The sequence below is a fragment of the Semicossyphus pulcher genome, unplaced genomic scaffold (assembly GCF_022749685.1).
Source record: "Semicossyphus pulcher isolate SPU_LCO1_2020_fin unplaced genomic scaffold, fSemPul1.0.p SCAF_1, whole genome shotgun sequence".
Lineage (NCBI taxonomy): Eukaryota > Metazoa > Chordata > Actinopteri > Labriformes > Labridae > Semicossyphus > Semicossyphus pulcher.
In genome coordinates, this window is record NW_027211603.1 from 30,207,148 (window position 1) to 30,223,399 (window position 16,252).

The 16,252-nt window shown below is 41.2% G+C and overlaps 1 protein-coding gene across 3 annotated transcripts in view; it reads left to right on the top strand.

Annotated features, from left to right (window-relative positions):
- The window catches only part of phkb (phosphorylase kinase, beta), a 128,560-nt gene that overhangs the window by 37,167 nt on the left and 75,141 nt on the right, over window positions 1-16,252 (top strand). For all 3 annotated transcript variants that reach the window (XM_069676780.1, XM_069676709.1, XM_069676629.1), the window contains 3 exons: window positions 4,857-4,920; window positions 11,002-11,097; window positions 15,218-15,415. In XM_069676780.1, the coding sequence (XP_069532881.1) occupies window positions 4,857-4,920; window positions 11,002-11,097; window positions 15,218-15,415 (358 nt within the window). The remainder of the gene's footprint in view (window positions 1-4,856; window positions 4,921-11,001; window positions 11,098-15,217; window positions 15,416-16,252) is intronic.

The following is a 16,252-nucleotide window of genomic DNA, read 5'->3' on the forward strand; positions in this document are numbered from 1 at the left end:
CCTGAGCCACTTGACATTGTCGCCATATGGTGGTCATTTAGATCAATTTTGAAATATCAAATAAATAGCATAGGAATCTGCTGGATTACTTTGTTGAAAAACGGCATGCAAGTAACTAAAACATGATGCTGTGTGGCAGAAAAACTGCTGTTTTACCAAATGTTGTTAGTAGGGGTGGGCGGTATACCGGTTATAAGTTTTCCATAACTTATCTACAGGAAAAGTCAGTCTGATATCACATCAGTGCAGCTCTTCCCCAGAGCACACAGAGACCTGACACTGGGCATGAGGTTGTCTGTGCCGACAGGAAGTAGGATGCGTGACATGTGCAGCTTCATGGCTGTTACTGTTAACCACGATGATGCAACCAATAATGTTAGCAGCTGTGGTATTGTAACATGGACCACTTTTTCTCAGGGCCAAGCTCTTGTTGTTTTCGCTCTTGTTTTTGGGAAATAAGAAAACAATGTGTCTCTATTGTCAATCATATCAAAAAGTCTCCTTTTTAGGCAGCGTGGGTAAGCTGAAGAAGAGTGCAGGGTGTCCATGCAGGCTACCAGGACACAGAATTAGATCAGAGTTAGTTACACAGTTATTTTGTTCTCTGTCTTTGTTATTATAGAGCAAGGCATTTCAATAAATTTTAAGCTTTTTTGTGTGTGTTTTGTTTTTTCTTGTGTTTCGTTTATTGTATTTTGATTGTCCTCTCGATGTGACTGAATATGACGGCATGCCCTCTATGATTTCTGGAGATTAAATAAAGGTTGAATGAAATGAATGAATTAGCTCTGTGTAATGTAAATCTAAATAATATAAATCCTCACATGCATTTTTCATCTGAAAAGGTGTTTTCAGGGTCAGTGTGTCAGTTTCAAAGCATGTCAAAATAACATGCACCAGGCACGGTTCAGCTCAGTGGTCAAATTGGCGGCCCATGTACAGAGGCTATTGTCCTCAATGCGGCGGCACCAGGTTCATACCCCACCCTCAGCCCTTTGCAGCATGTCGTCCCCCACTCTCTCTTCCCCTGACACTATCCACTGTCCTCTCTACCAATAAAGGCATAAAAAGGCCAAAAGATAATCTTGAAAAAAATAAAAACATTAGGCCTGCATAGCCTAAACCAGTAAGTAAATAACCTGTTGAAAGATGTAATGGATCGACAGTCTGAACCTAATAACTACTATCGAGGTCAGGATTTTGGACCTCATGTTTAAACACCTGCACTGTCCCTGTCCGGTGATTTCAGATTGTTTGCTGTTTTGTTGTGTGCTCCAAACTGATTTATCATCCAAGGTCGGAGTGGCCTCCCTCTCCTTCCTCAGTGTCTCGATAAAGATCCTCAATTTCTGCCATTTCTTATCTCTGGGAAGCTTGTTTTTTTTTCTTTCTCCAACAATCCAAGGCTATTGGCAGAAGCTTGCCAAGATGTCCTCAAGAAAAGATAACAGATTCGATGTAGGGAAGAAGCACTGTGTCTTAAGCCTGTTGTATTTCCTCCCCTCCAGGTCATGCTTTGGATTTCCACAATTAGCAAACTAGCTTATACATGTAGTTGTGTAATACCATTTAGTATGCTGTATGCGAACAATGAACTATGGCAGGGGCAGATGCAGAATGGTAAACAAGATCTGTCTAAATGATCAAATTGAACAGTCATCTCTCATCACGGATTGCCAGCGGGCATAAAAAAGGCTTTTTGGAATTGAACAGGAAAGGATGTGTTTTTTGGCAGAGTATTCATTTGTCCATTTCAACTCAAATGAGTCATTTTATGTTCCTCTGCCTCGTGTTTATCATCACACTCAGTAAAATGGGTAGGCTGGAGCTGGTTCATTCAGAATAGCATATCTAATCTTTTATGCATCAGGATCTCCATAAATAACTCGACTAATTGTGAGTTAAATGGGATTTTATGAGAATTATAAAAACAGGACTGCACTTACAGGGTCATGAATATTTAAACATCATGTCACCCATTTACAACAAAGCCAATTGGAATCATCAGAGTCTGAATGGCAGGTTATCTATTTATTGTTCTTTAACTGTATGTTACCATCACTACTACATACACTGTATTAAATAAGTAAGAGTCAGTAATCGTTCACAAACCCAGAAAATGCCTGAGGACTCCAAACATCCAGAGGCTCCAAAGGTACAACGTATAGTAACAAATGACTTCTCAAAGGAGTCTGGACAACTACAGTTTCAGTTACAGCTGGTCCTACATCTGGACTGTACATATATTTTTAAGCAGATGTAGCTACCATCATGTCTCCTATAAGTTTCTGAATGCCATTGTGAAGCCTTGATTTGGAGCCAGACATGACCATATTTGGACAAAAGGGAGGCATTGATGTTGTAAGAGCTACACAGTCTATGCCCAAGGTGAATACAATAGCTGGCCACCACAGTGTTTCCCACAGAATGAGAGGCCATTGTGGTGGTAGTTGATGGTGGTTATTACCAGGATAAATGGTAAATGGACTGTGCTTGTATAGCGTTTTTCTAGTCTACATGTCACATTCACCCATTCACACACACATTCACACACTGATGGCAGATGCCAAAGTGCCAATCTCAAATCAGATCTATGCCCATTCATACCTGATGACAATGCCGTCGGGAGCAGTTTGGGGATTCAGTGTCTTGCCCAAGGACACTTCCACATGTGACTGTAGCAGTCAGGGATCAAACGACCAACCTTCCGATTGAGACTCGACCACTGAGCCACAGCCGCCCCAAAATCTAAATCTTAAGAACCGAAGAGAGCTTGTGAAATGTTGCAAACTCGCCAGTAGCTTGCTTGTATCGCTGTTGGGAGAGCAGGTAGCAGGTGAATGAGAGGAATCTTCTCTGCAGGGAAAAACCAATAACAATCCTGACTCCAATGCACTGGCCTCAATGTGCAAGCTAACAAGCCAGGTACAAAAGCGCAAACACCGATACCTAACTGCATGACCCCAATACCCAGGTTATGTGACGCCTATTGTGGGTCGGACCCAGTGACCGCCATCACCGCTTTTTCATTTTTAAACATAAACCCAGTGATGCTGCTAGGAACACGTCCAATGTCTCTGGTGCATTAAAATCTAAAGGGACACAGTTAACTCACTATCCATACGTCCCAGGGAAGCACCTCATCTTTCCATACAGTACGATACATTATGGATAACAAAGACGTTTTAATAATCACAGTAATCAGCAAAAGAAACCTTGCTGTCAGAGCACCGCTGTTTCAACCCTTTGAGCATCTAATCGGTGCAGTCCGTGTGCTGTCTCACGATGTGCTAGTTTAGCTGCTACAACAACAACTAGCCTGTCACCAGGATACAAAGTTAGTATAGATAATAAACTTGCATTTCCACCGCTCATGCTGTGTTCACTCGATGATGTTTTATTGTCTCTGGGATGCACTGTAGTGAAAAAAACAAAGCATACTCCGGCAGCGGGCTGAGGCGGAGGTTAACCGCCAAACCACAAGGGGTTGGAAAAATTCAGTACCATCACGGCCCTATGATACCTGCCAACGTGAGACAATACTCTTTGTCTTTTCGCCATCCGAAAAAGCTTGAGCACAGACTTCTTCGACGGCCTTGTGTGCACAATAAACCGCAGAGTCAGCCATGTCATTTTTCCAGTGCATGAAGAATACCCAAAAGGCACCAACATCACAAACACAGCCGAAGTTCAGGGACTGTTTTAGCTGTGTTGATATCTACCAGACCGGTAGCAGCACCAACCTGTCACTCAAAACGACCACAACCCTAATTATGCAAAACGTAAAGCCTCAATATAGTTTCTCCATGTAGTTGTTCTGGATACAGAAATGAGCTGTAGAGGACAAAAACATGTTTGTAGCAGACTGTAAACAGTTTGTTTGCTGAAAAGTTGGGGCTCTGCGAAGATTGACAAAAGTTTGGAGTCAGCCTCAAGTGTCCATTTAAGCTTTGCCGATATTGAGCCAACTCAAGAGATGTGAAACAACTTACCCAGTATGACCTCATCTGGGATATGAACTACTCTATGAAAACACATTTACTGCAACAGTAACAGAATATCATTGTGCAGTCTACAGTTGGAGTTCAAGGAGTCGACAGCAACATTTTCATCATGCAACTCTTTATCTCCAGCTGACATCTGAGAGAGTTGCATCACGATGCTATCTGGTGCAGTTTCTGGAATCACTTTTTCATAACTTCCTGCTTCCCCCACCAAGCATCACATCTCCTCCATCTCTGTGTGAGGCGCTGACAGCCTGGCTGACCGGTTCTGGCCTTTTTTTATGTGTTTTTTATTCAGAACCAGCTTCAGCAGAGATCTTCTCCGGGTTGAATTAGCCGGACATTTTCTGTATTCTCAGCATCGATTCTGGCTTCTCTGATGGTATTGAATGCATTCCGATATGTCAGCAGATGTACAGCCAGTCGTCGCCAAGTTCCCTACAATCCCCTCCCCATCCCTTTTCTTTTTCTGGGGAAATCTTTGCAGCGTAGAAAGGGAAGCAAAATGACAGTGAAATTGATTCACATTTACTCTGCATTGCAATCATAGCAGCCAGCCAGTGTGAAATTCAGTATACGTTTTTATTAAAGAGATCCATTATCTACACCACAATCTGAGGAGCGTTCGGCTTTATTGAATCCTAACAGATAGAGGTTTAAGATTTAAGTGCGACTTTTAATGCTTTTTTTGTTTCATTGGGGAGCGACAATTGAAATGTGCTCATGGCTCCTATCACTGCCTCCACCACAGAAACACATATGTCACAGAATATTTCAAACCTGCCGTATAATGATTAATGGAAATCTGCTTCCTGCTAGTTGTGTAATTCTCTGTGTTGCTTCCCTCTGCAGCTCCGTGGGCCTGGCAAAAGCTGCTCTAGAGGCCATCAACGGATTCAACCTGTTTGGAAACCAGGTATTTGAATAATTCACCCACTCCTCGCACATTTCCTCCTCCTCGTCCTCCTACCAGTCCCAAGACTCTCCTGCTATTTGTCTCTTGTATAATCGTGTCACATGGCGCAAGATGGCATTATAGATGGACGACCTATTTTCTAAATCAAGTCTGCAGTGGCCCATTATACCTCCATACGTCAGTGTAATGTGTTCAGTGTTTGCAGAGCCACCATCCTGTGCAATGAATTACCTGTCCCAGAACACGGCTGTTCTACATAGTAATGGAAATCACCTGCAATGCTGTCACTGATGCCATACTTCTCAGAGTGAATGTTTGACCGTCAGAGTATTTGTATGGTATGTTTGCTTCAGCCAGTAGTTTGTGTTTCTACTGTATAGATTATAAAAGAAGTTGAGGTAGCCACGTAACATCACCGATGACGCCCCCTTTTGAGGGCACAAGTGCAGCATTATTTTAAACAGAAGTTAAGGTATTTGCAGGACATTTTGGATATGCATTTTTCAGCTTCTTTCTGGTTGAAAGGCCGCCATGGTAGTGGCTTGTCAATCACAGGTAACTATGTGTAGCCCTAAATTATAGATGGATCTGTGTGTTCTGCCTTCTCCAGTAGCCTCCATTACTGCGGTGCATCTCAGTGTCTGCTGCTGATTGTGACAGCAGCGTAGTTAGTAAAGATTAGGGCTGTCAGTTTTCAACTGAAGTTCGATATATAAATTGAAGCACAGCAGATAACGCTAGCCCACGAACAAATGAGTAATCTGCTTTCCAGAGTCCCAGAATGCTCTCACCTTTAAAGTATTGTGCCTTGTATTCCAACAGACGGCCATAATACACTGCCTGCTACAAACCAATGGAGGAAACTAAACAGCCGAACCTTTGTTAACCTTTTCTGCTTCAGCGTCCCGACCGTAGTCAGAAAGCACAGGGTAGACTTATTGTTGTTCTGCTCCAGGGCCGAAGCCGTAGCTAGCTAAGACACGGCTAAGACGAGACTCAAGAGCGCGGCATGAGTCCTAACGGAGTCGCAGGCTTTACTATGCACTAACTAAGTCTAAAATGTACTGCTGTCCCCGACACTTCACGTAACTTGTGCACACACACTTCCGTTCTCTCTCACTTGCTCTACCCCCCCACTCTCACGCACTTAGCTCATCCCAAAACAGAGCTACGCTTCTAGTGTAAGACCGTGCTGCAGGACTGATCATCTTAACACCAACGTACCTTAGAAGCGCTGTATGTATCACTACGTACCCAATAGTTAGTTGTTTTTGGCGAAAGGTTATTTGGGGTAGGGGTGTTAACGTAAGTGTTCGATATAACTAGAACAAACTCCATATCATGTTTAATTCGTTCGAACCAGATTTTTTTGAAAAGTGAAAGCCCAGGTAAAGATGTGAGACAGCTGCCTCCAGTTCCTGATGAATCATCAGGCGAATCTATGTAGAATGCCCCTCTCATACAGGGGGACTCTTCATGACGTAAAGGCTCGTGTATTGTGCACTTTTTTTCCAAAGTTAAAGTTTATTACGACTGTTCGAGCAGCTGATTAACTCCACAGGTTCTTCCCGATGTCCTTTACACGATTGTCTAAAGTAGAGTTACACAGAAAGTAAAAGAAAAAAATTGTTCACTTCTTTGGACAGCTAGAATTCAAACGCGCAGATGTTGCAGGGAGACGCCACCGCAGTAATGGCGGCTTGTCAACTTACCTTACTTCCCCTGATTGGTGTATACCGTGCTTTATTGCTGATTTAATCTAAATTGGAACATGATTAAGTAAATGATCATCTTGCTGTATTAGAGAAGACTAAAAACTAGTGATTGAGATCATAAACTCATGAGGAAAATAAATAAATAATAAATCAAGTGAGCAGTTTGGTTTGGTCCTATCTGGTTTCATACGATCAAGCTGTGAAGTCCCCCCCTGCTGGCCAATAGAAAGACTGCAGGTTTAATTTCCTAACTCTTACGTACAGAATGAGATCTACTTACGCTGATCGAGGGCCACAGTAGATGTTTGTTGGTGGTTTCCCTTCAAATCCCCCTCACAGTGTCCATTAGTGGGTGTCTTTCTTTCATCTTTCTTGCTTGTTTGAAAACAGGGACATTCATTACACCTGCTAATGGACTGGAGAAATGAAGCCTTGCACTTAGCGAGCTTCCCCCTCTTATTATCTTTTTTCCACTTGTACCAAAGCCAGCGACGGTTCCTCCTGCCATCTAATGCATCTGAACTTGAAGTGTTTTTCTGATCATGGTATGGGGCTGTGAGGATGAGTGTATATTAAAGTCGCTGTTTGTTTTTCTCTTTTGATCAGCTGCAAAATGAGGGGTTTAACTGTGCCTGGAAATTGATTTTCTCATCGAGCTCATCTTGTTGAAAGAATCAATTTATTGAGGTGGCTGCTTTATGATCCATGCTGCTGTGTGGGGCCTCTGGAAGTGAGTGTGTGTATGAGTGCGTGTGCGTGTGTGTGTGTGTGTGGGAATGAAAGTGCAACAAGCCAGCCAGTTGCTTATTAATGATCTCTATCAATCTCGATTTCCCAGCTGACTCCCATCCCTCCATCACCAAATGTAACTCCCCCAGCCCCTTTAACCGGAACCCTCAGTACGCTCTGAACTCTGCTATCTCATTTTACACCGGCTGCAGACTCTTATTGGGGGGTGTCACATTTAGTCTTTGTACTAGATGAATGGACACACAGCGTTCAATTTCATGAACTCATGATTTTTTCTATGATCGGTCGGTGTGTCACGACGCAGGCAAAGATGGCAGATTCTCAGTGTGACAAATGAAACTCTGTGGATTACATTGATCTCACTGAGAGGAGGATACTTTTGCTTTGAAGCTTGTCGTTATATTCACAGACTATCCACTAATTCACACCCAATCAAGGACAGGCGGATGTACTGAAGCGGACAAACTCCTAACTCAATCCAAAGAGTTTACTTTTCTCTGCTGACATAAATCCTTGAATTTAATTGCATGCATATCAAAGCAGAAAAAGTGAAGTTCATTGTATCATTATGGGCTCTTATTAGGGCTGTAATATAATCTACATCCTGTCAGCATTTATTAGTAACCCATAATGATAGCAGTGACACTGATGGTTTTATGACACAGATTATGGTGGCATGTAATTGACTCGTCATATACGGTCACCTTTTCATAATAGAGAGACGTGGGCAACAGAAGGTGGAGGGGATTAGTCGGGTAGTAAGGAGGGGAAGGGATGTGGAAGAAACAGGCATACTTCATAATATTTTAGCTTTTTGTTTCATATTGTCAGTTTGTTATTATCAAAGAATGATCATTTTTTTCTTTTTTATTAGCTTTATTAAAAGCTTTATTGTGAGAAAATAGAATACAACATAAGTGAAACACAGTTTTAGGACAATAAAAACAGTTACAAAAAGATCAGACGTTACCAAAGCAGAAAGTAAACAAACAAGGAAACAAAAATAAAACAAAAAAACAAACAGACACACGAAAGAACAAATAAACAGAAAAACAGGGGAAAAAAAGAAGAAAATAAAAGTTAAAGTTAAAAGTTAAAATAAAAATAAAAGTTCTCTTTCTCAAGGCCATCGGCCTTGAGAAAGTAGAGAGTGATAGGAGAGGGTTTTTGGGTGTTTGTTGTGGGGAGGAAGGTGACTTGTAATGGGGTTGGTTGGGGTTGCAGGGTGGGGGGTTTAGGAGCCGTACTAGGGGTTGCTGACCGGAACCACACTGCTGATGATAGGGTATGGTGGAGGGAGGGGCTTGTTTATGTGTTATCGTTCTGGCTGGACACAACAATTGCAGATCCCCAACCGTTAGGAGGGGGCCCACCAAATCCAGGACCCAGCCAATGTAGAGTGTGTACCAGTGGATGGGGGCATTGTTATTGCAGTACAAGTTCGCCCCAGAACAATCCCCACAGTTCACTGTAGTTTGTAGAGGACTTTAGTGTGATTCAACTGGACCTTTTTTTTTGTTTGTTTTGCTTCGTTCTTTGACTTCATATAATTATTTCTATTTGTATTCTATTTTTTAAATGTTTTATTGCTCAGATTTCACACATTGCCCTTAAATAGAGATGTGTCTGTACTAATTGATACATCCTGTGTCTATATGTAAAAATTATTGCATTTAACTTCACACTCTAAATACAAGTAGACTTTTTTTTTCTTAAAGATTATTTTTGGGGCTTTTCCCCCCTTTATTGATCGTACAGTGGATAGAATCAGAAATAGCCGAAGAAAGAGTTGGGGTTGACCTGCAGCAAAGGGCCGAGAGTCACGTATAGAGGCGCAGTCCTCCAGCTCCACTGCACGGAGGACCACGCCTCTATACATGGGGTGCACGTTTTAACCGCTGAGCTAAACCTGCACCTGATCAAAGTGGACTTTTGAATTTAAATCTGAATCATTTTAGGAGGATCATAATTTAAGATTTGTATTGGACTTAAAAAAATGATTTTTTTGTGTGTGGATCAAAAGTGCTCAAGCAACAAAATGCATATGGTAAAATGTTGTTCTATTCTATTTTCCATGATAAAAAAAAAGAAACAAAAAGTGTAAACATTTATAAAAGTCTGTTTGCACCAGTAGCATAGGCAGAAATGTATTATTGGATAGGCCTTAGAAAAAAAACGTAGGCACAATTTTCACAGGCACGCTCACAGGCATTACAGTTAAAAAACCACAAAGTTATTGTACGACGGCTTATAAGGGCCATTGTAAAAAAGAAAAAGGGAGCCGAAGGCGCTGAGTAATATTCTGAGATAATATTCTGAGTTGAATAAATCAGACGGCCTCTATATCCAGCTGTTTATTTACATGCCGTCTGTGACAGCCTATCACCCTGACGCTGTCACAGTTGGTTTATGCCACTCATGTCATGATGGCCAGCATGCTGTGTGTTATTACAATTATCATTGTTATTGTATTACAACCGTGCCCTTCTCCTCCATCGTGTCAGTGTCTAGCAATCCACAGCAATAACCCGCTCTCTGTACATCATCCCTTACTTAGTGCTTCATAGAAACGCATCACAATAAGCAGCCGAACATTGAAGACACATTGTCATGAATTTGGCCTATTCTGAGGTAAACAACATACTTTATTTATGACTGTATAATCTCAGAGAAGTTTTCTGTCTCACAAAGTTGCAATTTTTCTAGTCGGACAGTCTCTTAATGGGTAGGCCTGGGTGGGCCAAGGTACAGCCAGGCCTATCCGTGCCTACGAGCCTGGTTTGCACTGTTCAGTTTTAATAAAAAGAAAATGATATACCACTGGAGGAAACCACAGTGAAAAGAGAAACACTCCCCACACAGGCTGGATTTTCTTACACTCTGCTGCTGAAACACCAGAGAAGGTTTCCCTGAGAGGGCCACTTCACTGACATGCCGCACAGCTGCATACATTGGTGGCCAGCAATCCAGTGCACTATGCAAATTGCGACAGGAAAGCCTGCTGATTTGACTAAAAGCCCTGGCCGGATCTGTTTTTGGAGGAAAAAAAAATAGACTCTGGCAATATTCATACATAATGCATTTGTCTTACATTAGAAACTGCTTAGTAGGTTGCAGGAGTGACTCTCTGGCTTTATGTAAGCTCTGATGGATGGATGAAGTGGACTGGACCTGCTTTTTCAACCTAGGAAAGGTTTGATCCCTTCCCCTCCCCTCCAAGAGATGTTTAAGTGCACTGCATGAACAGGCTGCATTGTAGTCAAAGCACGGGGACTTTTGAAGTGAGAGGATGACTCTCGACTCACTGTTGTTCAAGCACTCCCACACTGTACTTCAAAAACATGTGCAGCCCAAAAATATGAGCCTAGTGTTACAGAGTGTGTTTTGAATTGCGGAGGTGTGAGGTGCAGTGGCGGGGCCTTTTAAGTGGACCTTAAGTTGTTTCAGCCATTTTGCTGTCAAATGTTTTTAAAGATAAATGATGGAGGAGGTTGTTGTGCGTTTTTGTGGGTGTGCACATCCAGAACATTAGACCGTGTGCTGTTGTTTTACCTGTAAAAGGTGAATAGTTCAACTCTGACTGAGATGTTGTCTGTGTATGTGTTTTTCTCCGCAGGGATGTTCGTGGTCGGTGATATTTGTGGATCTGGACGCCCACAACAGGAACAGACAAACCCTGTGCTCCCTGCTGCCCCGAGAGTCTCGCTCACATGTGAGTCAATCTATGCAAATACTGAAATCACTCAAAATCTACTTAAACGTTGCATGAATAAAGCAAAGGATATAGTAAAATGATGGTAAAATGTAAATTGTAGCTTACAGCGAGTGACCTGTCATAGATGTTATAAAAATGTCCACAGTGGTTTCCCCGTCTCCCCCTTTTTTTTGACACATTATCTCTACCAATCAAAGGAGGAGATAGACGCTACCACACATGCCTAAAACTATAACCACTGGAAATTTGGCTTAAAATAGTTAAACTACATGTGTGTTATTTAAGTTGAGAGTTTCGTTAAAGTGCTAATCTCAAAGATCTCACTTTCATTCTCTTTGGCTGCACCTATGGTGATAAACAGTAATTGCGGGAGCACACTTCCCAGATATCTAGACAGTGTTGCATGTGTGACGTCCACGTTTGGCTCCAGTTGTAACTCTTGATTTTCCTGGCTGACGGTCGCTTTCCTTTTCAGACTGTTAGCCTTCATCTGAGCATCGAGTTTGTTTCTTTTTCTTTGGAATTTCACTTATTTTTGAAGTTGTATCTGTAATCATCGATCTTTTCTTTGTTTGTAGATTAGTAGATTAGTTAGTTAGTTAGTTAGTTAGTAGATTTCTGTTTACTCGCAACGCTTGCAGGGACCGGAAAAGCAGCTGCTTGGCTCCGCCTACCCTCTCTGGCAGATCAACCACTGCTGGCTGATGGAAAACGCGTCACTAACTGGGCGCCAGACACCCAGTCTGTAATACTGCAAATGCAAAGGCTTTCATTAGTGGGCCATAGGCTCAATCACCATTGTGTTACCTCATTCAGCGATAGATAGTGACTTAACAGACATTTATTTAATGAAAATCTGCGAGATTATTACTTTTGAGTGAAACTAATTGATCATGACTATAAGAAAAGCTAGTTAAGATTGTTTAGAAGGTTTCTCGAGACTGTGTGGGTGTGGCTGATCACATTTTGATTGACATCTGCCGGGCTCCACACCCAGCAAAGGGGCGTGTGATAATCAGTGTAGCACAGTCCGAAAATGTATGTTGGGGTAGTCAGAATCAGAGGAGGAATCAGAAGCCATCTGAAAATATCAATTCACTTGGTCACTGATTGGTGAGTCAGAAAATGCTTCGCTCTCAGTATCATAGCAACAAAACAATGTCAACGCTCAACACCTGTGAAAGTAAATATGTTCCCTGTGGAGACGCTTATGTGCATAGCTGCTGCCCAGTTCAAACCTAATATTTGGGAAGCTTAAGGAAACGTAAAAGACAATATTTCTTTGAGAAGACTGGGACAAAGACAATTGGATTGGAAGTCATTTATCACACTGTTAAGATGCTTACTTTTATAAAAAAAATTATGTCCTAAATTATTATAATTCATTATAATTCAAATATAGATTCTATGCTATTGTGGATATTGGTTTCAATTTTGTATATTGAGCAAACTACCCACTTGTGTCAACACGTGAGTGGATATCTATAAGATAACGCTGCATTTTACTCATGATGTAGTCACTACGCTACACATACCAGTGCTATTGATTATTCTGCATCAAATAGAAAAAGGGGAAAGTGAGAGGCGGCTGCAGAGCTGGTGGGAGGTAAAGCTGAAAAGAGAAGGGATGAAAATCATTCCTTTCCCTGCGCTCCACCTCTTGCAGACATTTAAATGATCACATCTTTCCCTCTGTGCGCTGAATAGCCGCCATCAGGCTGCGAGGAAATGAGTGTAATTAGACGAGCAGAGTGGCGTTATTGCTGTATGAGTATAGGAGCTTGAAGGATGGAGAGCAGTAGGGAGAGAGAGGCCAACACATAGGATAATGTCAAGATAACCAAAATATCAATATAATATCAGTATCTCTTACTCGGGCATAAGATTGGAATTCAATATACAATTCTAGACACATTCAATACCTGCAGCGAATGTGCTCTGCAAGCTGATGGCCCATTTCAGCCGCAGCTGCCGAGGATGTTAACATGTAGATTGGAGCTGTAGCAAGAAGTCGAGGAATAAGAGGGGATTGGAGTAGACGGAGCAGCATTTTACTCCTGTGTAAGCTGAACTAAGATGTGTGCAAATAAAAAAAATACGTAACACCTGCATCGGCTACATTTTGCATTGATAATCTAGTATTTTAGTTGGTTTGCAGAATGGTCCATAAGAATGGTACTTTAATGCATAAACAACAAGCTCTACCGTCTGTTAACATTGCTTAAATATTCAAAGCCGTTTGCATTCTGTTGCAGTCAGGCAGACATTTATTTAAAATAACTCTGTAATTTACTGTTCATTACCTGGAGCTTTCAATCCCCAGCAGGTAAAAGGCTTCTACACCTGTTGAGTGTATTAGCTATTTACCAGAGGTTTAAAGAGTAATGAAATATTCAACTCAAGTAGAAGTACTGTTACTTGACTGAAATTGTACTCAAGTAAAAGTAAAAAGTAGCTCACTTAAAAAGTACTCAAAGTAAAAGTTACTTAGTTACTTTCCCACCCTGCTGATTGTCATAATAATTACCTTACACATGCATCCTGTGCAAAGAACAGAGAAGGAAGAGAGGGAATGATAATGTACAGTTAGAACAATGTAAAGGTTAATGTAGCGAGTTAAAGTAATAGGTGTTCCAACTGAGGCCATGAAGCTTATTGTATAATCTGTAGCCCTCAGCTCCCAGTTACAATTAAATATGAACTTTGTTATTTTCAAACCTGGGCCCTATGTTTACATGTTTTGAGGTTAAAGTCGAGCTGAAACGGCATTTCGAGAGTATCTAGCTTCCGTTTCGGGACGTATTTCCGAGTGAAACAGGACGTGCAGGCGGGACGTATCATTAGAGGGATTTGATTTGATCGTTGAGAAGTGGGCGTAGACAGACGTTCTCCACAGCGCAGTAGCTAGCTAACTGACCGAGCGTTCTTGGTGCTCTGTGGCTAAATGTTGCAGATTGATTGGTTGAAATTGTTTGGTGCTAACTTACGTAAGCACGTGTGAAATGTAGTTTTACCAGAAGAAAAAATGATCGGATTTTGATATAAGAATGCAAAGAAATTGATTTTCTGTATTTTTTTGGCCTATGTTGTCAAATAGATGCACAATATTAACGGGAATGTGATCTCAAAGGATTAAAATTACATTTTTCATTTCACCTCGACTTTAAAATGATGAGAGGTGGACCTTTTGTTAAAGAGTAAGATCCTTTGTTTTACCAGAAACATCAGGTATATAGCTCTCTTCATAGCCACCAGACATCCATTGACAAAAACTGTAATTTTACCTCGCAGAACACGAGCGTTGCTGAGTGTCTACCACAGTTAGTTTGTTATTGTGTGGTGTGTTAAATGGTTTGTTCAAGCCAGAGGTAGACCAGCAAGTCGTGTTTTGCAAAGTAAAATTACTGTTTGGATAATTGAGTGGCTTTGAAGAGAGCGACTTAACGGCTGTATGTCTGAAAAATGTGGCCAGGGAGGATCTCCATCCTCAGTGTAAGTCTTTGTCAAAGGTAATGTTTCTTCCTAACTCTCTTCTGTCCCATTCATGGTTCACTAACGTTATGCATCAGGTTAGTAGTTGCAGCTCTCCTTCTTCAATTCAGACTCACTGAAAATCAACCGGCACCGCTGTTTTGACGTGATGCATGACACTTCTGATCTGATTGGCCAGTTTTTGATGCGATGCATTTGAGTGATCCAAGTTGTTTTTTCTTTCTAGCTCGCAATATCCGTAGATAAATATTTTACTCAGTAATTGATAGATGTAAAAATGTAGCAAATTACTTTGCTTTGTTTGAAACATACTTAAGTAAAATTACTGACTTTGAAAAATACTCCAAAAAGTACAAGTACACGAAAAAGCTACTCAATTACAGTAACGTGACCTCTGACATTTACAAGTATTACAAGTGACTATGTTAGGATAGGATAATTCAAATTCAGTAAATACTGTACAATTCAAGATTAGTTTGGTCATATAAATATGTAATATAAACAGACTGTAGTCATAACTCATCAACTGAAAAGAGCATTGTGAAACAGTGTTTTGTTGCAGTAAAAAACAAGACTGTGGAAAGGGGTTGTAATTTTTATAAACTGAATATTTTCTCCCTGGCAGAACACAGACGCAGCCCTGCTTCCAACAATCAGCTATCCCGCCTTTGCAGTAGACGACGATGCCCTCTACAGTCAGACCCTGGACAAGATAGTCCGCAAGCTGCGGGGCAAATACGGCTTCAAACGATTTCTCCGTGATGGCTACCGCACAGCTAACGAAGACAAGAAGCGCCGCTACTACAAAACTGCTGAAATGAAGGTAAGTGCCTACTAGTGAGTGCCACCTAAAGGGTACAATTTTTCTTTGTAATTATGTGTCTTTTATTTTGCTGTGTTTTTTCTTCATTGCTCAAGAGAATTGTTTGAACTTTAGATAAGATAATTCCAAGAAAACACCTAGATGGTTTAGAGTGCTTTAAAATATTATAACATGTATAACAAATGTAACGTTGCATCTCCCATTTCATGTGTTTTAATACCATAATCTCAGTGTGTTTGTGTGTGGGTGAGTCTCCATCAGTAGTTACTTCATGAGCATGCATGCTTTGTTATTTTTATATGTCTATGTGATTCCTGCAGAATGACAAAGCATTCTCTTCTGAATCTGCTCAGTGAGTGTACGATGAGTGAATCACAAGCAGGACTCTTAATGCTAAACACATCAGTGCATTAGCTGCAGAACTATACTTCTGGAATGAATGACCTCAGGCTACATCCACACTACAATGTTTTCATTATAAAGGCAAAACTTTTCCTGCGTTTACACCCCAAGTCCAGACTAGTCCGGAGGTCCTCTAACAGAGACTTTTGGAAACACTGCTGACCCTTTTTTAGTTTGAAAACTTTGGAAGCGATGATGCAGACTTCCAACTACTCGCTGGGTGCTATTAGTCACCTAATGTCCTTCCCTGAATAATCAGTGACTCTACTGCGTAGCCAGTTTCTGAAAGAAAGCAAACGACATCAGCCTTGACTATGTTTGAAGTTATTTCAACATTAATAATTTTATTGATTGAATATTAACCTTTGATATTTCCCAAATGCCAGAAGCGTGACAGCAAAATATTGTTGCTAGATTTCTTCTCAGTTGATGGGC